This window comes from Chinchilla lanigera, unplaced genomic scaffold (assembly GCF_000276665.1).
Source record: "Chinchilla lanigera isolate Chin_1 unplaced genomic scaffold, ChiLan1.0 scaffold00087, whole genome shotgun sequence".
NCBI classification, from domain to species: Eukaryota; Metazoa; Chordata; class Mammalia; order Rodentia; family Chinchillidae; genus Chinchilla; species Chinchilla lanigera.
In genome coordinates this window covers 5,574,248-5,597,445 of record NW_004955488.1, presented here as the reverse complement: position 1 = coordinate 5,597,445, position 23,198 = coordinate 5,574,248, and the positions used below count along the sequence as shown (strand labels likewise).

The following is a 23,198-nucleotide window of genomic DNA, read 5'->3' as shown; positions in this document are numbered from 1 at the left end:
AGTCCCAGGCAAATCAAGAGCTACATTTTTCTCAATGAGAATTATTTAAACTAACCAAAATTAGTGTTCTAACTTTCAATTTAATTTCTTTAGAAATTCTGAATTAATTTCTTGCAAATTATTTTCTTAACCTTGAATTGCTTACTGAGCCAACATGAAAAGCTAACATTTTAGATAAAATGTTTTGTAACTTTATAATATATTAAATATACTTGTTATCTGTTTAAATAATAGAATGGCAGAGTAGTTTATAAGATAAACACATACTGAAAATATCTGAAGTCTAATGGAAAAAGGGTAGAAATGCGCTGTGACTATCTGTGTGCCGCTGGGGACTAAGCTCAGCCTAGAGTACACTGCGCAAGAGCTCTACCCCTGGGCTACAGCCCCACCACTCCCCACCCCCTTTTCTTCTTTTTGAGGTACTGAGCACTATATCCCCAGTCTTTTTAAACTTTTGGGTGAGCTCTTGCTAAATCACCCAGGCTGGGCTTGAATTTGTGATCCTACTTCCTGAGCCTTCCAGAGCGGTGGGATTGCAGGCATGTCAATGACACTGTCTCCCAAGTCCTTTCCATTTTATTTGTGAGACAAGGTGTTGATAAATTGCCCAGGTTGGCCTCAAACTTGTAATCCTCCTGCCTCGACCCCTTAAGAAGCTGGGATCATGGGTGTAGGCCACTGCACCCAGCTGCTCTTCAGACTTCTGACAAATACCACCTCAACATGAGACTATGTTCTGAAATGAATTTTATCAACATATTTCATGTACATAACAAAATACAAAATTACCTACATCTTTGGTTTCATGAAATTCCAATCATGTGACAAACTGGCTTTAAAATAAGCATCAATTATACTAGATCTAAACTTGTTTCTTGCCTATGCCATATTTTTTACACAGAACAATAAAAGCTTTTACCTGTATTAACGAGAGTACTGCTATTGTAGAGTGTACCAAGGTGAGGTCCAGAAAGAGACAGAAAGGTATGAAGTCTGTTGAGGTAATATTTAAACCTCGGCCTTGTAAGCACAGAACGGATTATTAAATTGCCCAATGAATGTCCAATAAAGCTTTAAGAGAAAGAAGATATTTCTCCCACAGCATTACTTTTAAAAACAAAAATCAAAGTTGATACTCTATACAGACATGACATAGTAAGAACTGAAAATTTTCTAGTATTTTTAAAATTGTAGTTTCATACTTTAAATACTTTTTTTTGTAGTTTCATACTTTAATATAACATTTTACAGAGGAAAATGTGAGAATATAGAAGATTTCTATTATATAATTTAAGCATTTATAGAAATAAGATATTTACCAGAACACTTTTACTTATCAGTGTCTAAATGCATAGATGTAAATATTTTTAAAAATGATATGACTATAGATTTTCCTCTGAAGCACAAAAATAAATTTACTTATTAAATCATTATTTAGAAAAAAGTATTTGTACTTAAAAATGAAACTGTACTCATAGGGCAACCCACTCAGGACCCCTACTGTCTCTCTCAGACAGAAGCTTTCTTTCCCAAAAATAGATTCTGCTCTTAAAATTAAAAAACTTTTAACTCACACATAGTATTTCCATGTATTTCTGTGGGACAGTGATAACTGACAGCAATATGTAATGATCAAATGGAGGAATTAGCATTCCCATCTCCTTAGACATCTATGATTTCTGTATGTTGGGAACCTTGGGCAGTTTTTCGACTAGTAGTTCTTAGACTAGCAATATTTTCAAGGCACAGGTGAAATATATACAATCACTAATTTACTTTCTGTGCCTTACAGACTTGCTCTTCCTGGGCCTATCACATAAATGAAATCACATAATATGGTCTTCCCTTAAAATGTTTTAAGTTCTTTCTTTTCTCTTTAAGTTAATTGAAGCTACATTTTTCTGTATTTCAGATTAGGATAACACAACCATAAATTGTTTAGTTTCTTTATAACTGACAGAAATATGAAAATAAATTGTGTAAATAAGTTACCTTATTTTTGAGACCGTTAGACTATATATCTGAATATACTGTATTATCTCATCCAAAAGGCGATCAGTCATGCTATCAAAATCAGCAAAAGTATCATTCTAAATAAAAGCAAAAAAGATGTACGTTAAAATACATTTAATTACAAGAGAAGCTAAATAAATATTATTTTAATTTAGGTACTGAGAGTATGTTAAGTCCAGTATTTCTTAGAGAAGATAATGAATGCAATATCCATTATATCAAAATGAGCAAAAAGCACATTTCTAGGGAAAAAATGTTCAATATTTAACACTGTTAAAAATATTCAGTATATACAACTTGTTTCATTTAGTTGTGTAGCCCACTTTCAGTATTAAGCATGTCTACTTAGGATGGCTTAATTAATGAAATAATTGTATAGAAATATGAAATTCTCAGTATGATTCATATTGAAGGGAACACAAGTCAAAATGTAAACCATATATATTTAATTTAAATATGTCCTTACATTAAATCTCATAGAACTCAGAAAAGTGATCTCTAATACCATAAGCATTTTGTATCAAGCAAATATTTATGAAAAAAATGGTTACTTTCACAAAAAATACTGCCACATTGTACCTGATTTCTCTCAGACATAAGAAAATCAATTCTTCCTCCTGGCAATCCAAGTTCAATATAAGTTTTTACTAATCGGAGATCTGCACTGTTACCTAGAAAATTTAAAAACAGATGTTAAAGAATGAAATAAAGTACTATGAAAGGTACAAAGTACATCATCACGTATTATCCTACCTTTTAGAGAAAAGTTTATGGTCTATGTCATTTGTGATTAGGTAATGCACTCTGAAATAAAGAATTCTGTTTTTATGCCAAAACCGAACTCTGTGAGCCAACATCTTTTATGTTTGTTTCCGAAGAAGTTTTTGTCACATTGATTTCATTTTCCCACCTAGGAGTATATTTGTTTACAAACTGTCAGCACATCATTTTGGCGTAACTGACCTCTTACCACCCCTCACCACCATAGGCGATCATTTATTTATTTATTTTTGGAGTTTTTTTTGAGACAGGATCTCGCTAGGTAGCTCAAGGTGGCCTTGACCTCACTCTGTAGTCCAGGCTGGCCTTGAACTTGTGGCTATCCTTCTGCCTCAGCCTCCTGATTGCTGGGATTGCAGGCATGTGCCATCACACCCGGCTCAAAGGTGGTCATTGAACCAACCTGGAGTGCGTTTTAATGTGCTGACTTTCCTTTGATGGTGATGGTACAGACTGAAGAAATAAAAATATATATGAATACCAAAAGTAGTTTAATATTTATTAACTCAAAAGATATCTACATGTTTATAATAGATATATGAACATAAACATTGTCTTTAAAAATTAGTGTATTATTTGTTGTTTGTTTACTAGCAATAAAAACATGTCATTATCAAAGATAACTGTTTCAATTCTGATTTTAAATGGCATACCTCTAGTATTTCACTATTAAGTGTTACGTGACCTGGAAATACATATGTTTAAACACATTAATGAGCCAGAAACTAGTTCTACTTAAGATTTAATGTTTGGTGCACAGATGTCATAGCTGCCAATGGACAATGAGTATTACCGATAGCTTCTCAGTTATTTGCTGGTGAAAATATGGTTAATAAATGTCGTTATATGTACTTGTCTTTACATTCTGGGAATGAAACCCTATTTGCTGCAGCAACTTTATTCATTTTATTTGCTAGTGTTTTATTAAGTGTATTTATGTTAGACAGATCTATTGTTTTGGGGTGTTATTGGTGTGACACTGTTACCGGAGCTGGTAGCAAGGTTAGGTAACTTTGAGGAATTAGCTGTGTTTTATATTTTTTCTCTATTGTTCTGGAACAAGTTATGTAACATACAGATAAACTGTTTCTTGGAAATTTTAAAGAAGAATTTGCCAGAGCTTCTACTGTGATAAGAAATCTTATCTGGGAGAGAATTCTTTGCAAATTTTATTAGTATTGAAAGTTTCACTTCTTTAGAGTCTGAGCTTTTCTTTTTAAAGAAAACTGTTCAGTTTCATGAGGAGTGGTAAAGACCTCTGTCTAGTATTTTAATAACCATAAAGTCCAGTTAGTTGTTACAGAAACACAGTAATACTTTATTAGTCTAGAAATATTTCGCTCCTCCTATGTTTCTATATCAAAACACAACAACCAAGAACAACACTGCTAAGTAACTCAAATAGTTGTCAAAAAGCCATGGAATGAAAGCCAATAATTTAGAATTTAATGGAGATCTTAATAATCGACTTTAATTTCTCAGAATATTGATTTTAATAATTCATAAGGGTTAAGCAGCTAGCTAATATAATCAGAAAGACTTAAAGGAAGATGAAATGATTGCTGTGAGGTGATGGTTGATAAAACCAACAATGAGAGAGAAGAAAGAAAAATAAAAAAAATTAAACAAAACATTGGCATATGTGTCAGTTAAAGAGAAAATCTAACTTAAGCACACTTCAGCTTTAAAACAGATTTAATATTAAGTTATACAATTAAAGTATTTTTAGTTTAAAAGTTGAAGAAACTAAATGGGCTCTATTAGAAAAAGAAAATACACTGCTGAGTGGCCGTGAGCTACATTGACAGACATCACCCACCATCTAACCCGTGCACACAGACAATGAGATGCACTCCATCTTCACAAGCATCCTCCTCCTCCATGCTGAAGTATGGCACCGAGGAGGCCAGCAGAGGAACGTCACTGTACATAAACCCGGGGAGTCTGAGCTGCTTCAATTCCTCCTTTGCCTGAAGAAAGCTGAAGTAAAATATTATAAAGGTACTCTTTATGAAGGATCATACTCAGCATTAGAACCAAAAAGATGACCTCCTGAATTCAGAAAAAAGCAGAGGAAGAAATGCAGTGGTATTTGGTTCGGAAATCATGAAAATATGTGGTTATCTCCAAAATGACTTAAGATCAGAGGATCATTTTCTTCGCTGTTTTTTACTACAAATTCTAATAAAATACAATAAAAACATCAAGCCTGAAATAATATAAAATATTCTTTTAAACTTGAAATCAAATCATAAACTATTAGGAGTGGTTATGTTTTCTGTAATACTTAATATTGTATGTAGACCAAACCTGGGAGAGGTACTAGAAAAAGATCATCTAAAGTTTATCATGTAATCAGATCTTTTTTTCCATTTTAACCAAAAGTAAGAATGGTAGCTATTTATTAGTTTAGGTTATTTGTATTTTTTTTTTTAAATTGCCAGTAAGAAGGAGCAGAACCAAAACAAATATTTGACTAAATGTAACTGGTAATACATACTCATTCGAATGACTGACAAATTTCACCAGCTTCAGGACTGCAAAGATCAAAATGATTAACTATTAACACTATATAATTTGGACTGATAAAAAGCACAACTCCAAGAAGTTAAAGAATACTAAAGCGTCTATGATACTAGGTCCATGGTGGCGAACCCATGGCACATGTAGCGCCATAGATTCGAGCTGATATGACCTGTATCACTGAAAGCTCTAAAAGGTTTGCCATCATTAGGTGGATACAAAACCTTTGCTTTCTGACAATTCAGATGGTGATAAGCAGGTGGCATAATCTCTGGTCTGTTTGTATTAGGTATTGTCCTCTCACGGATTTCTAGCTTTAGGGTCTAGATATCTTTATGTATAAATAAGAGTAATCTGTGAATTGAAAAGTCTACTGTACACAGGCCTCGACTTCATTCGCCCCAGAGATTATGACTCAGTCTGGCGTAAAGCAGTAGAATATTTTGAGAACCAGTGTGTGCTAACAAAACTTTTTCATCTCCTGATTTTTCTGGCTATTTTACTAGTCTACAAAATCTCAATTCTTGAAATTACTAGCTTAGCTGAGGTAATACAGGTCTGGTAGGTTTAAGTGATTTCTACTACTTATTTTTCTATTATTTCTACTATTTACTTTTTATTTATTTGTTTATTATTGTCCTTATTTAATATACTCAAGAAACCTGGCTTTTTTTCTGGGAGTTAATGGAGGAGAAATGAAATACTGATGAAAACGGGGGTTTAACTTCAATTATTCCATATTTATATAATTACCAATGGGACATTCATATAAGGAATATTTAGCCTACAGAGTGGGACAAATGTTTGGAAACTACAGGTGTGTGTCAAAAGGTATAATGTGCTCATTTTAGATAAATAATCAAAGGAACACTTTATACTACAGAAACCAGAGAGCAAATAGATATTCAGTCCCTTGGCACTACTGCTGATGTTCTACATGTATTTAGTAGCATATACTACTGAGCTTCATTACTTACGCTTGTATTTGAGGTTTTGGCGAATTCTCATACCAGGAAGTTGAAGAAGTAAAGTTGTGAGAAATGCTGCCTGGCTGCTTTGTAATAGCATCAAATTTACTTTTAGAAGAATATTTAATACTACAAGGAGACTCTCGTGGTGCAGACGGGAAAGACAAACATCCAGACGTACAAACAGTAGGCACATTTATAGCATCTCTCAAATAGTCACTCTTTAATTTCTCTGACTTTATGAGTCTTTCTTCTGCCAGTGGATCTCTGCTGGTGTAGTGAGCATTTATTGTTCCATCCAAAGCTGGACAATCTGTTTCTTCGTAATACCCATTTTGAACCATGCGTTGGTCCTGTTCTTCCTCATCATCCTCATTACCCTGTTCCTGCTGAAGATTACTAATTCCTTTTTCACAAGTTTCCTTCTGAGGGCTAACTGAATTGTCACTGCTAACATCACATGGGCCAGAAATATCTATAATGCTCTGAGAACCAAAGTAATTTTCCACAAGTCCTTGTTTTACCACATCAGTACTGGCTGAAAAAGGGTCATCTGTATCTAGATGAGCTGCACTTTCAACTGTAGGGGCTTCTGAATATATCTCTCTGAGATGTAACGGATCACTGTGCGTTCTTTCCACAGTTCTATCTTCGCTAACTTCCGCGTTAGTAGAAACAGAACCTGAAACAACACAAGGAGTGCCTACACAAATCAGTTTTGGATTTAACAGTGCTGTTCTTACAGTGTTGCTAGACTTATCAGGACTCTGGGAGCTTTTACATGTAGTGTCCAAGTTAGGTTTGGAACTGCAACTACTTTCCATATCACTGGAAGTATCTTTATCTGAAAAAACAGGTTCTAAAGGGTCTTTAGTGCTTGACTTTAAGGAATGTATTGCTAAGGTTTCACCGTCCAAACGTTCTGAAAATACAACACTCTGCTGTTGCAAAATAATGCTTGATTTCTTAGTCTCATCACATTTTGGCAAATCAAGTATTCCTAGATTCAATATGGTTTTGCTATCGCTTAGATGGCATTCAGGCACAGCAGATTTCTTAGAATTTTCATCAGGTGACAGCTCATCGTCAGAAGGCAGAGAGTTTATAGACGTTAAAGATGACTGTATTTCACTTAAAGCACTGGTACTCTCAGTGCAATGGCTTCCTAATGAAAATTTTACATTACAATCAGGTTTCATCAAAAGCTGAGGAAGTAATCTTTCATTACTGAAAGGACCTTGTCCTTGCATGTTTTCCAAGACTACATCAAGGTTTGGATGGGCTGCAAAAGAACTTGGTTCACTTTCAACACCTGAATCTGAAAATCTAGATGAGGCAGAGGTGGCACTGGTATCTGGTAACTTAATTGTATCTCCACTTACTACAACATGATATTCTTTTGTAGAAGGAGCAGAGAGATTACTTCTTAACTTTGCTAGTGACTCTCCAACAAAACGACACTTGGCTTCTTGCAAAGCTTCCTTTTCAAGTGTTGTTTCTATAGATTTAGATTTACCGTTAGAGTCTAAGGACTCAAAGCAGGGGAGTAAACTATCCACAAATAGTTCATCTTGCCGAAGCTCAGCCCATGGTCCTATTTGAACAGTTATTTTCTCTCCATTGAGAGGACTGATATTACTGGGCTTTACTTCAACTGTTCTAACTGCTGAAGATGGGGCTGTCTGATGATCATGGCAATCATCGGAAGAACTTCTGGATGCCAGATTGTGATCCAGGTGTGTACTTTCACTATCATCCAGGGAGATATCAAGTTTACCTGAAATGGACAAATTTGCACAAAGATTTAGGCTGCCAGAGTTCAAAGGATCAAATGGGTTTGGCTGTACATTTTCAATATCTGGAGACTTTCGTTCAGTTCTCTCTGTATTAGTTGGCAAATAGCTAGCTTCCTTTTGACTTGTCTGTCTGATGTAGGTCTTTGGGTCAAAATTACATCCACATATTGTGGGATCCAGACCTTCCTTCTGACTATGCAAAGGATTGCCTTCAAAGCGTTTAGTGAGGTCATTTGATGCCGTACTTTTCAAACACTTGTAGCCCACTAAAACCACAGAATCCTTAGAGTTCTGTTTTATTAATTTTTTGGGGTTTTCTGGTTTCATTGTTTTCATGAGCTTAGCAACCTTAACCTTGGATTTATTTGAATCTTCATTCTTTCCTTTTAGAGGTTTTGTTAGCTGCTTTTCACCTTCTGTGTACCAAATACTGGAGGCCCCAGCAGGTCTGACCTTCAATTCTGGGCTAGAAAGTCCTGTTACAGAGCTTTCTTCAGTCTCACATTTATCCATTCTACTGGACTCTGACTTCTGAAGACTCTGAATTCCCATCCAGGGTGCATCTAAGTCTTTTATCCAAAGAAAAAAAGATGCAGGTTTAAAACAAGTATAAGAACTCATATGATTAAGATTATTTTTCTAACTATAACTTTCTAATACCCTCAAAAGTAAATAAAATTGGAGGGGGAAACTGACATTAGGGAATGGTTTTATGTATGTTAGAAGAATATACTGAAAATGATACGCGCAGCTGGTATATTTTAGGTTATACTTACCTTCAGTAACTGAATCTAAATACCTATCTTCAAAGATTATAGGTAATGAATTGAGATCTCCATCTAATTCACTACATTCGATGGGGAGGGGTGGGAGAGAACTGCAGAAGGAAGTGTTTTTGATAGCAGTGCACATCTGGAGATGACTCTGAGCACTGAAAAATATTTCGTAAGTCAGATTATAATAAAAAAATTACACCCAACTCCACTTTGCAGTCTACCTATCTCTTACCCCAACATTCCTATCATCTTTCATCAAGGCATAACCTCCTTATCAAATAATTTTTTATCTTTGTCTTTTGAGACAGGGTTTAGATATGTAGTTCAGGATGGCCTGAACTCACTCCGTAGCCCAGGCTGACCTCAAACGCACAGTGATCTTCCTGCCTCAGGCTCTCAAGTGCTGGTGTACACCACCATGCCCAGACAAAATAATTTTTTAAGTCAGAGATAAAAACTAGTAAAATGAAAATTATCATTTGTTGACAATAAAGTATTGACATAAAATTATGCTGACAGATTATTTAATTTCTACTATGTTCTCTTATGTTTCTTATGTTACTTTGAGTATCTATACTTACTAAGCTTCTAAAGTTGCTGTAAATAACATGTATGAAAAATATTGAAAACCCAAACGCCTAATAATTATATGCTAACATTGGGGGAAAAGTACGTATATTCCATTGTGCTTTTTTTTTTTTTTTTTTTTTGAGACAGGGTCTTGCTATGTAGTTCAGGCTGTTCTTGAACTCACTATGTAGTCCAGGATGGCCTCGACTCACAGTAATCCTCCTGCCTCAGCCTCCCCAGTGCTGGGACTACAGGTATGCACCATGATGCCCAGCGATTGTGGCTTCTTCACTTAACACACACTGACAAAATTAATAGCTATTTAAAGGAAGTACATACCTTTCTAATACAAATTGTTTTTAAACCAACCCCTTTTCTTATGGAAAATTCCAAACAAATAAAAATAAACAAAATAGTAATAAACAAACTCCATGTATATATTACCCAGTCTGAATAATTAACATCTGCCCTTCCTGTTTTACATCTCCATCTAGTACCTATCCCTAACCACTGTTTACAGTATATATGGATTAAAAGATATAAATCTTAGCAGTATTTTTCTTTTTTTGTCTTTTTTTAGAGACAGGGTCTCACTCTGTTCAGGCTAGCCTTGAGCTCACTCTGTAGCCCAGGCTGGCCTCGAACTCACAATGATCCTCCTGCCTCAGCCTCCCGAGTGCTGAGATTATAGGTGTGCGCCATCACACCCAGCTTAGCTGTATGGTTTTGACTAATGAACAAGGGGCACAGAACATTTCCATCTGCTCAGTTTCCTCAGGTTTTCCCAATTGCCAGTCCAGGGATGCGCGTGCATTATGTTTCTTTGTGTAAAGCAAGGGGCTTTGTGAAATAATTCCTAAGATTAAACCCACTGGACTAAAAAGTAGATTTCTGAACTTTGAATTCTTCCAATTTCTTATTCTTCCAATTTCTTCTATTTTACACACTGTATATTGTGGCACAATCAAATTCTGAGATGTTATATGTAAAAGGAAATAAAGTATTTTAATTTGAGAGTAACGTTACTCACTGAAGTTCTTGATATGCAATGGCGGCTTCTCTTGGATGTTCAAAACAAAAGAACGCCTCAGAAAATCTGCGAACCTAAAAAGTTCCAAGATGGCCTTAGTCACATGGCGCAGTTTAAAAATTAATCCTATGAAGCAAGGCAGGGAGGGAAACTGCCTCCGCTAGGCCTTCCATAACCACCCCTGTGAGAGTTAAAATTCTCTCCCTCCTTAGTGTTGTCAAACGCTGTATTTTTAAAACCTTTTTTATTGTTATCAGTTCATGTTTGCAGCATATAATGATTATACCCCTTATGGGGAATGGGTACATGCACATAACACACTTGAATTCTTTTTAATAACACTTCCCTGTCCCTCCCTATATCTTTTGTTCTTCTTTTCTTTTGCAAAACACCTATGTCCCGGTTTTCTCTTTTATTTTGCTCTTTATTTATACTTTAGGTTTTCCATATAAGAGAAACCTTGTGTGTCTGATTTACTTCACTTATGGTCTCAAGGTACATCCATTTTCCTATAGATGACTCCAGTTTATTCTTCTTAATGGCAGAATAGTACTCCATAGTATTAGATATTGTGTATAAATATGATGTATTCCTCATCCATTCATCTGTTTGTGGACATATAGGCTGCTTTCAAGATTTAGCGATTGGGAGCTGTGGTGTTATGAACATGGGTGTGCCTACATCACTGTAATGTGCTATCTTTTAATTCTTTTTGGAACACCCCTAGTAGGGAATAGGGGAGATGAATGGAACTTTTAGGTTTTTGCAGAATCCCCATACTGATTTCCAGTGGCTGTAGTAGTTTACATTCCCACCAACTATTCATAAGGGTTCCTCTTCCCCAGAGTCTCACCAGCACTTATTTAATTTCTTGATGATACTCGCCCTTTCTCAAGTAAAATGGAATCTCTGTTGTTTTAATTTGCATCTTTCTAGTGAGCAGAGATGTTGAACATTTTTTTCATGTATTTATTGGCAATATATGGCCATATATATATTAGATATTAGTGCTTTGTATGAGGAACAGCTGGCCAATTTTTTCCCCATTCTGTAAGGTGGCTCTTCACTGTGTTGTGTTGTTGTTTTCTTTGCTGTGAAGAAGCTTTCTAATTTGACATGGTTCCACTGGTTGATTTCTGATATTATCTCTTGTGTAACTAGGGTTCTATTCAGAAAGTCCTTACCCAGGCCTATGACTTTAAGAATTTTACCTGTTTTATCTTCTAGCAGATTGTTTCTGTTTCAATATTTAGATCCTCAATGTATTTTGATTTTAGTTTCCTAGAAGGTGAGAGATGTGAGTCTATATTCACCCTTCTGCATGTGTACAGCGAGTTTTCCCAGCCCCACTTACTACAGAGGCTATCTCTTTTCCCACGTATGTTTTTAGCCCTCTTGTCAAAGATCAGATGCTGAATGCAAAGCACTTCTATACTGTATGAAGTGAAAGAAACAAGAGAAGCGAAAGTGAGAAACATAGGCTTACGTTTTTGGATCCCAGCTCTCCTTAGAGGCGGGGCCTCTATCAGTCTGATTTGTCACTCTATCATCTGTATGTACAGTAGTGTCTAGCACATGGGAAACATGATAAAATCCAACTTGCTACCAGGAAGTTAACTTTCTTCACCTTAAGTGCCAGGCACTTCAGTCTGTACCTACATGTGCCTACTGAACTGACTGCCTTACTAGTATTGTGACTGGGCATTGACTCACTTTCAGATGACACTTATACTTGTCCTACATGTGGGGTTTCTGTGAAGAACAAACAAGGTAATTAATATACATGATAGCAGTCTAATCTGCAAACTGTATGGCAGTCATTATCATTGGCATTATAGCATTCACTGCATTTTGCTCTATAATAATTATATGTGTAAATTGTATCCTTTCCTAAAGTATACTTTCAAATACAAACTGTACCTTGATGAGCTCTGAATCCTCTAAAACATGCATACTGGCAAGTTACAGAAGTACTTGGTAAGCTCCTATTAAATCTAGCTCAGTATTTCTTCTATTATATTTGTGTTTTGATCCTTTTGTTTTTAATTATGAAGAAAGGCTCTGTCAGCCACTGAGGCAGTATTAAACAACCATTAGGAGATGCAAAAGATACCTTATTTGGGGTTCAGGGAGGAGAAAGAAATTATTTACATCTTGAGATTACATTACATTGAGGAGTCTTTCCTAAAGAGAACTATGAAATAGGAGCCTTCAGTTTTAAATGTACAATAAGGTAGGAATTTATTTTACTCATTATCAAGATCTGACCAGACAAATACAGGACTTACTAAGCTTTTTTCACTAAGCAGACGAATCTGACTCTAAAAGAAAATGCCAACAAGAGACAGGGGAGACAGCGGCACTGAGAAAGATGCAATGCATGCTTTTACTTTCAAGAGCTACGCAACTGCCCCTGTTCCTCAGCAACACTAAAACGGAAGAAGAAATACCTGCCTATTAGAGATGTTTTCTCTTGCACAATAAAGCGGGGAGAATGGCATCTTTACATGATTCCTTAAGTCGCATCTGGACCTGGCAGGAACAGGTGAGCTGCTTTTCCTTCTCTCCCTATCTTCCCTAATTCCTACAACAGTCATTGCTTTACTATTTCCTACCAGTAAGGCATGATGCTAAGAATTTTATTTTCATTCTTTGATTTAAACCATAAAGGATGCTATGACTATGATAAAACAGCTAATAATTGAGAAACCTAGGATGCAAATAAAGACCCAAGAAATTCCAAATCTTGTGTTCCAAGCCACTTATCTCTTCCCTTTTGCATTAAGATGGTATTATGAGAAGTCGTTCGTTTCTTGTATGCATTCATACAAGGTCCTCTTTCTAAATTCTCTCAAAATGATTACTATGCCAGGATGATCTGTAGTGGAAAGAATATTAATTGCATTATGTGGCCTAACTAAGGTATGACTGCCACCTAACGGCAATACAGCTTAATTTTAAGCAAAAGACAAAATAAAGTCAAACTTACAAATTTAAACTTAGGATATGAGGAATATATATACTACTGATTGGCATATGCTTATGGAAATGAGTCTTGTTTGTACCTTCATTTTTAAAAAGCAGTCACTTCCTTAGCAACATCGACTACTGCAAATTTAGCAAAGAGCTAGGAGACAAAACATTGAGCACTTAAAATGGTGCTTCACACAGTTAAATGTTCCTTTCTTTGTCCATGTTCTTCCTCATATACTGCTGAAACTGCCAATAATATGGCACTTACTAGAACACAGTTTTATACAGGCTCATGCAGAAGAGAAGCTAATCCTGAGTACAGGGTCAGTTTACGGCTTGCTAAGATTATAGCATCTCATATTCTTTAAGTCCTCAGTTATCCCACAGCAGGGTGTCACAAAGCCCTTTCACTACACAAAGCTACTCAGGTTCAGTATTCAACATGGTTCTAACTAGTTTATACGAATTGAGTTCTCATTCTTCAGTTCTTGTAAAAGAACAAATTAGAAAAGAGAAAATAATTATAGAGGTAATCATATGCAGACAGTTAGAAGAAATTGTGAGAACTTCATGTTGAAAGAAAAAACCTCACTTAAAAAAATTCTAGACCATCCCTACAAAAAGTACACAAATTAAAATCAATATAACCTGGAACCTTTCACTGCAGGATCCAACATGCCAAACTTTTATGTAGCAAAGGATACCAGAGTATTAAAGTTGAGCATATTATATGAAATTCATGATGAAAATCATTATGAAAGGGCTAAATTATGATTAGTACTGTCTACTCAAAAAAGCATGAATCGCACTAAAGTTTCTACTTAAAATACTTTTAAGAAAAAAAAACCTTTAAAAACATATTATTGGAATAGTTTACTTTGGGCAGACAGTGAAAATGCTGGATGTTTTGTATTTTTACACATAATATTTTGTATTTTTAATGCTTATAACTACAGTAAAACTAGAACGCTGCCTAAATCCTGCCCTGCAAAATATAAAATAAGAAGCACTATGTATAAGCAGTACATTTGCAGAAAGAAATTCTACTGTATTTAGAAAGATATTATTTATAGAGTTGCACTGAAAGAGTATCAGGTCAAACAATTTCAGGGATGAGTATACCTTCTAAAGCATGCAAACATCCATGTTTTGAATAGATAATTTAAGTGGGGAAAATGGCTACACAAACTATTTCTCTTTCCTCCTTCTAGGGCATAAATTGCACCCATACTATTGAAAATAACGTTTTTTACATTTTAAAAATCTCCGCAAAAGCTAGGAAGAATTCGCTGATCCACTAGCCTCCTCCCTGGAAAACAGTGGCTGCACATCACAACCCAGGACCCTGCTAATCTACATGGCAGCTGTTAATCACAAATTTCAAGTGTTTTTTCCACAGTGAGATGCAACTGACATCCAAAGAGGAAAGGCCAAGTTAACGTCCCCACTCTTTCTAGCAGAATGGCCTTATTCAGAACAGCCACATCCTGTTAATTACATAGAAACAGTAAGAAAAACTATCAGGCTTGGACCTCATGTCACCACTGGTAATTTTAAAGTTCCCAGGTGATTCTAATGAACAGCCATGATTGAAAATTTCTATTTTAATTTCTTGTTAGGCCACGGCAGAGAATTTTTTTTTTTCTAAAAACAGGTTTAAAAGCAGACAAAGCCAAGTGCAGTAGAGGATGCCCTTAGTCCCAGCTACTCGCGAGTCAGAAGCAGGAAAATGATTTGGGCCCAGGAGTTCGAAACCGGTCTGGGCAACACAGTGAAACTTGTTTCACAAAACCAAACCAAACCAAATAAAATGAATAAAAACACGAAGCAAACACATGCAAAGAAACAGGAAACTGTAATTCACAACAGAGAGGTAGAAATGACATCAAAGTGATTCAGGTGTTAGAATAGGAGACTTTGAAGGTTGAAGGGAGGGAAAGAGAATGGGAAAAAAAATAAGCAAGATATGTCATGTACAGGTACACATTCCCTATGATGAATGTTACTACTATGCATTCTAAAATGTACCAATAAGAAAAAGAAGAAAAAAGACTGAGTATATGTGATCTTGGAGATGGAATACAGGGTCTCACAAGTGCTAGGCAAGTGCTCTACCACTGAGCTACATCCCCAGCCCTTTATTTTGAGACGAGGTCTTATTAAGTTGCCCAGGTTGGCCTGGAACTTGTGACCCCCCCTGCCTCAGCCTTCTGAATAGCCGGGATCACAAGCATGCACTGCCATGCTGGTCTGTTTTTTTAATTTATTTTTTTTTAGAGCAATTTTGGGGTTTACATCAGAAAAAACAAAACAAAACAAAGCAATGGACAATTTTCAAATGGCCTCTCTCCCTCCTCTAGCCCTTCATCCCTTCCTTCCATCCCTTTAAATCCCTGGCAACCACTGATGTTTTTACTGTTTCCACAGTTTTCCTTTTCTGGAATGTCACAAAGTTGGAATCAGCATACGCGATCTTTCAGACTGGCTTATTTCACTTAACAATGTGCTTTCAAGATCTCTCCTAGTTTCATCACAGTTTGACTATTTCTTCTTATCATTAAATAACATTCTATTGTATGGGTGTACGATAGTTTGTTCAATCACTTATCAAGGATATCTCAGATGCTTTCATATTTCAGTAAGTTTGAAAAATGCTGTTACAAACATCCACAGGCAGGTTTTTGCTTGCACTGAAGTTTTGGACTCATTTGGGCAAATACAAGAAGCGTGACAGCTGGACAGTACAGTAAGAGTATGTTTAGTTTTGTAAGAAACTGCCAAATTGTTTTCCAAAGTGGCAATCAAAATCTTCATTCCCATCAAAAGTAAATGAGAATGTTGTTTCACGTCTTGCTAACATCTGGTGTTGTCAATATTTCTGTTTTTTTTTTGTTTGTTTGTTTTGTTTTTTGTATTTTTTGGCCAGTATTTTAGATTTCAGCAATTCTTATGGATGTATAGTGGTATCTTAATGTGAAATTCCCTATTAACACATACAATGAGTACTTTCCTTCTGTCACACAGAAGGCTACAGGGAGCTGCAGTTGGCCATTTCCTTTCCCTCGGGGCAGTCATGCTCTGGCAAGACAATTTCTGTGGGGACATGCTAAGGTGAGAACGTTATGAGTGTATTTCAAATGGATAACATTCCCTTGCCCCTGGCCAGAAGCAAGGGGAGATTTTTCTCATTTTCATTGTGTAAACTTTTTAAGGTTTTTGGAGGTAAAAATCACAAAAGTACAAGGGTCACCTAAATACTCCCACCCTGCAGTTTTAAATTCAAGTCTGTTCACACTGAATCTCCAGAAATTCATCACTTACATTTTCATTTTTCCTACCACAGCTCCCATGGCAATTTCTGTCTATGGATTTTGCTACATTAAAATGGGATACTCTGGCTATTCTACCTATCTAAATCTCCAGTTCTGGGGACAGCAGTTTGCCTATGATATCCTCTGTTAGATCTAAGAAAAGCCACTGATTTTTAGCTTGTCTGCTCTTTTCTTTGTTAGGATGGCGTAATGACTTTCAAGTCTCCTACATGCTGGAAGGGTAATCAGAACTCCAGGCAAGTAAGTATTTTAAATAAAGAGAATAAATTGCCTAGTGATCTAAAGATGATCATGATGAACGAACAGATAGGGAATCTCAGCAGAAAAATGTAACAGGTGTTACAAAGAAAACAAAACCAAATAATAATTTTAGAAGTGCATAGTATAACATCTGAAATAAAATTTTATTAGTTGAGATAAAAAATTAGACATTACAGAAAAGGAATGAATCTGAAGATAAAATAATTTAGTCTGAAGAATATAGAGAAAAACTTTTGAAAAACAAAACAATATCAAATGGTACATTAAGAAAATAATGGTACCAGGAGAAAAGGAGAAAAGAAATGGAGCAGAAAAATATCTGAAGATATAATAGCTGAAAATTTCCTCCACATTGGTAAAAATATCAAATGACAGCTCTAAGAATCTCAGAGAATCCCACGGGGGATAACATCACAGTCACACAGCTGAGAGCAGACGAGGGAAGGGAAAGCCAGGAGTGACTGCTTAAATGGAATGATGAGTGTCGCAGAACTTGATACAGGTTTGTAATGGTTCTACCACATTGTGAATATACTACATGCTGCTGAATTGTACCAAGCTGGGTAATTTGTTAGGTAGATCTGAACATTAAAAAAAAAATTATCCTTCCAAAAAATTCCACAGACTTTATCACACACGACCGGTACTCTGACTCTTCTGCTGTGGGGGCACTGCCTTGATTTCCCAGCTAGGCATGAGTGGTGTGTTTACTCTTCCATAGCATTTTTTAAATCACTTACTTCAGAGGATAAAGGAAAATGGTATATTCTCTTTAAATTCACCTGGAAAGATGAATAGCACAGCAAGCTTGTATCACAATGAACGGTATTCTAATGTTTCAAGTTTAGAATTATATTTTATTGGAACCCTTGATTTACTTTTTTCCCCTGGCTGCAACTATCATCTTTCTATTTTTAATTTTAATTTTTGCTGTGCTGGGGATTGGACCCAGGACCTCAATCTTGGTCGGCAAGAGTTCTATTACTGAGATATGCCCCCAGTCCCTGTATTTTTATTTGCAGTGCCAAAGATCTTATTTTTAACACACATGTATTATTTGCGTATATGAAAGGAGATCAGTGTGCTATTTCAATACATGTGCATGGAGTGCATACACTAACCAAATCCAAATCATATCCCCCTTCTCACCCTCTCAGTAATCACTACACTGCCTTCAGGTCAACATCTTTTTTTAAAAAAACTTCCACATGTAAAAGTGAACATGTGGACTTGTCTTTTTGTGGCTAGCTTTTTTTCCTTAACATAATGTCCTCCAGTTTCCTCTATTTTGCTGCAAATTAAGGCTGAATTTTCTTGATTTTGATTTCCTGAAAATGCACAGGAAACAGATGGAACGTAGAAGCATCAGGTCCCCACCACTCACCAGCTATGCAGCTCTGACCAAGTCATTTCAACTTCTAAATCTATTACTTCTTTTGTTAAGTGTGAAGGATACAATGTTTACTTAATGGGTTTTAAGACTGAAATTAGCTAATACTTGTAATCTTCCTGCCTCAGCCTTCCAAGTGCTGGGATTACAGGTGTACACCACCATACCTGGCCTGTGAATCTTGATATCAAATAAGAAGTTGAATTAATCTTAATTTATTAAACTGACTTCCCAAGCATGGACTTGCAGGTCCCCTTTCAGTCTATCTCTGCTTTTCTATTTGCTTTCACATCAATAAGAACAGAATTTATCCTGGAGATTATTTTTGTGTTGTAGCTCAACTGTACTGTTTGTGAACACATCATCAGACAACCTATATACTTTATTACGGCAAGTCTGTACACTTAGGCAAGTCTGTAGACCTGTGGACTGCTTTGGTTCCCGTAGGCTTAGCAACGCACTCTAAGAGTAACCCCAGGTACTTTGCAAGTAAATTTCCCAGTGAACTGCAAATGGGAGCCAGAATACATGATGTACTGTATTACCTTTTCCGGGTTTTGTGATGCACTACAGGCTAGGGAATGCCTATTATCCTGTCTAAGGAACGCCAGGGCATTTTCTCATAGTACCTTTATTACCCTTCTTCACTCCTTTATAAGTTAAAATACGTGCTACTTTGGCATCCTGAATAGGGTGAGATACACAGAAGTGCTAGGTAAAAGCTTATCTCTGCCATTTTAATTTTTCACAAATCTGAGTTTATAGCGTGGCTTCCTTTGTCCCTCCTTAAAATCATGTTCTCTAGCACTGAGTACAGTACTCGATTCACCTTTTCGTTCCTACTCCGCTGAGGAAAACTTCGTCCTCACAGAACACTGTGCTATGAAGGTGCTGCTACGCCAGCAGGGCCTCCGTCCTCAGCTCCTCCCTCCTCTGCTTCCTGGCTGCTGTGAAGGGAGCAGCTTTCCTCTCCTCCTCCACTGCCAGGCCTTTCCACCCTGGAGGAGGCCGCCTGTGAACGCAACTGTGAGGCAATATCCACCTCGCCTCCTTTCCGTCTCAGATGTGGGGTACCGTGTCTGACTGAGAAGCAAACAGGACAGACATGGTGAACTACAAGTGTCTTTGGTTGGGCTGTCATGGCTGCCATGATGTCTTGAACTGATTCAAAACAATTACCTTTCATGGTCATTTTGACCTTGGGGGAGAGCCAGAAGTTGCTTGGTATCAGATCTGATGAATAAATTGGATGAGGACACATCTAATTTTTTTCTGAACCTTTCTTTGTATTTAATGGTGCTTGGCAACAGCATTCAGAATATTTTTGACCATATCTCATAAAGACACAAAAAGAGGACTTTCAGAACTGCTTCAGAAAGTAGCAAAAAAGATGAGATAAATGTGTTTGAAGTGAGTGGGAGGAGTCTAAGGGACAATGTGTTTTATTGTACATTTTTCTAGAATTTAAACATTCACCATAATTTTCAATCACTCTTTATATTTGACATCAGTAAATTTAAAAATCTGGACAAAATACATGCCTATAATTTAGCAATATAAATTAAGAATTAAAATACAGAATCCCACTAATACTGCATCATCTTAATCTAATCATCAGAAAATATAAGACATATAAGAAAATATAAGACCAAACTGAGCAATCATCTATACAACTACTGGCTAATACTCTTAAAAGTCAAAGTTGTGAAAGACAAAGAAGAGATAAGGAGCTACTCCAGATTAAATGGGTCAAAAGGGACAATATAGTTAAATGCAATTTGCGATCCTGAATCTGATCCTGAAAATGGGGAAAAAGTGATCATCCAGGGCATGATTATGACAACTGGTAAGTTTAGATGTGTCATATACAAGATGTCAGTACTGTATCAATATGAAATTTTCTACAGTTGCTAACAGTTAAGTGAGAGAACATCTGTATTCTCAGGAAATATATGCTGAAGTATTTGTACACAGAAGAATACTATGTCTCCACAGATGGCTCAGGAAATAAAAGTACATTTGTATATATTTATGTGTGTATCTCTACACAAAAAGAACTGATAAAACAAATGTGCTAAAATGGTAATTAGAAGTATTCTGTACTAACACTATAATATTTCTGTAAATTTTTTTATATATAGAAGCTTTATAGTTTGCCTTTTACATTTAAGTCTAATGCAAGTGAATTTTACATAATTTTTCCCACATGGACACCCAACTGTCATATCATTTACTGAAAATGTCACATTTTCAAGTTGATAGTCACATAAATTATGTGAATAAAGGATACGTCTAAATCTAGCCTTTACTTTGTTTCTTCCACACTAAAATTAAAATCTCCTGTTCAGTAAGAAAGATGAGGGGAAAAACCATAAAGAGATCTATTTTTAAATAAATGTATCAAAGAACCAGAATATACAGAAAATTATCCTAAATCAAGGGAAAAAATAGTCCTCCAGAAAAATAGACAAAAGATTTTTTTTTTTTGGTTTTGGTTTTTCTCCGGTACCGGGAACCGAACTCACGACCTTGCGCTTGCCAGGCAGGCGCTTTGCCGCCGAGCTAAATCCCCGGCCCCTAGACAAAAGATTTGAACAGGCACTTTACAAAGAGGAAATCTATACCGCCATTCCTTGGTTTCTGCAACTAGGTCATTAAATGAATTGGTCGCTAATTGAAGAATTGTATACAGTACGTACACTGCAATATTCAGAACAAGAAACGGTCAAAGGAAACTCCAACTTGATGACTTTGCTTTTAACTACAGTACTGAACTGTAAGGTACAATCAGCAAAAATCACACTACTGTATAAACAAGGTGTACCATACAAAATAATTGAGACTCTATAAACAAGATGTTCAGAACCGTATAAAAAAACCAAACACGGATCCTAAGTCTGAGTGGTGGGTCATTAGTCCAAACAGTTGCTTAACAGGTAGGTTGTTAAATGAGGAGTACCTCTATAGACAATATCATCCGATGTGGCGCATGACTACATGGGTCATCAGCAAAATGCAAGATACAGCCACAATGATATAGCATTTCACAGCCAATCGACTGGCAACGTTTAAAAATTCTGCCAATATCAAGAGTTGGAGAGCATCTGGAGTATGGAGAACTCTCATATAAAGCTGGCTGGAGTAAAAATTAGTAGTACTTTGGAAACAGCATGGAATTTGCTTATAAAATTGAAGTTACGCATACCCTGTAACTCAGTAATTTCTCTTGCAGGTAAATATTTCAGATAAATTGGAATGCCAGGAAATACGTACATAGCAGCGTGGTTTAAAATAGCTATACAGTAGAAGAAATACAGATGTGCAGCAACAGTATAGATAAACTGTGGGTATATTCAAATGGAGTATACCACAGCAATGAAAATCAACAACTGACAGTTACCATCTAAAACATCAATTAATTTCACAAAATCTTCAATGACAAAAGCAACATACGAGAGAATACATACACAGTACATGAACCAATTTATACTGATTTCAGTAATGGGTAAAAATGCCACCTCTTATTCAGTGTGCATATGTACCTGGTAAAACTAAAAGCAAGCACAAGTCATCATCATAAAGAGACAGATAGTGACTGCCTCTAAGTGCTGCCCCTTGAGATACTATACACTGAAACTGAACAAAAATTTCTATATCATTCCCACAATAGGGCTACAGCAGACTACTCCCTGACCCTCCCAGGATTGTACTATTGCTATATGAGGTTAGGAAAGGAGAGAGTGGGACAGAGGAAAGAAGAGAGAGGAGAGAAACTGCAGCCGTTTCATTTGGCTCTCTAGTTACTGATTTCTATTCCTCATACGCCCGATAGGGCCTATAACTTCTGTTTCTGGGTTCAAGGACCTATGTTGCACCATCTATTTTCTTACATCATCTATTTTTTTTTGTATTTTATTTACTTTAGGTAGTTTTTCTTACTAGCATGGATTGTGACTGAGACATCAGTATTGACTTTTAGGGTTAAACGGCAACACAATGATAAATGTCACTTTTCTGATTTAGCAACATGAGATAAAAACCAGGCTTGTAAATGTACCTGTACCAATTTTCCATGATGAATGCAATCATTAAGTACTGCAAACATGTAGTAATAAAAATAATTTTAAAAGGAAATTTCTGAAAATAAATATTAGTCATTAAAATGCTCTAACACCACTTTTCTTTAACTTACCCTTAAGGTATGGTGCTCCTGTGCTAATAACATTCTGAGCTCTTCATGTAGTGTTATAACTTCTAGAAACTGCCCCCATAAAGCCATGAGCAGTGAGCAAAGTTGTGCAAGATTCATATTTATAAGTTCTGCCAGTTCATCAGGATTTTCTATTTTCTGAAATGACAACAAAACAAAAAAGCTTCTTTGTGAGACAGCAGCATTCTTAAATATTATCGCAACTATTAGCACAAAGGCAAATTCATGATTTAAAAAAAGAGCTCTATGCATAAACGTGTAAAGAGAGACCAACTGACCAATGATTTGCTTCCTGTTACTGAAACAATTTTCAACAGTTTAATCTATATTTAATATCTGAGATATCTAGTTACTAAAATGTCAACTAAAATTAACCTAAAATTAGACATGAGAATTCTAGAAGGTAATCAACTTCCAACATCAAAATGCTGTATTAAGAATTTTAAGCATAATGTATAAATCATTATGGAAGTTATAAATATTCTCAAATATTAAAATATTTGCCTTTTATTGCCATTTTGACTTTGGGAAAGAGCCAGAAATCACACGGTGCCCGATCTGGTGAAAAAGGAC

The 23,198-nt window shown here is 36.0% G+C and overlaps 1 protein-coding gene across 2 annotated transcripts in view; it reads right to left on the bottom strand.

Annotated features, from left to right (window-relative positions):
• Positions 1-23,198, bottom strand: part of Fam135a (family with sequence similarity 135, member A) — an 86,610-nt gene that overhangs the window by 18,743 nt on the left and 44,669 nt on the right. Inside the window, exons 11-18 of one of the 2 annotated variants that reach the window (XM_005404471.1) lie at positions 22,608-22,763; positions 10,460-10,533; positions 8,860-9,014; positions 6,297-8,652; positions 4,616-4,776; positions 2,596-2,687; positions 1,996-2,093; positions 923-1,074 (exon numbers count right to left, since the gene is read on the bottom strand). In XM_005404471.1, coding sequence (XP_005404528.1) covers positions 923-1,074; positions 1,996-2,093; positions 2,596-2,687; positions 4,616-4,776; positions 6,297-8,652; positions 8,860-9,014; positions 10,460-10,533; positions 22,608-22,763 — 3,244 coding nt within the window. The remainder of the gene's footprint in view (positions 1-922; positions 1,075-1,995; positions 2,094-2,595; positions 2,688-4,615; positions 4,777-6,296; positions 8,653-8,859; positions 9,015-10,459; positions 10,534-22,607; positions 22,764-23,198) is intronic. The other variant, XM_005404473.1, reaches the window with a different exon arrangement.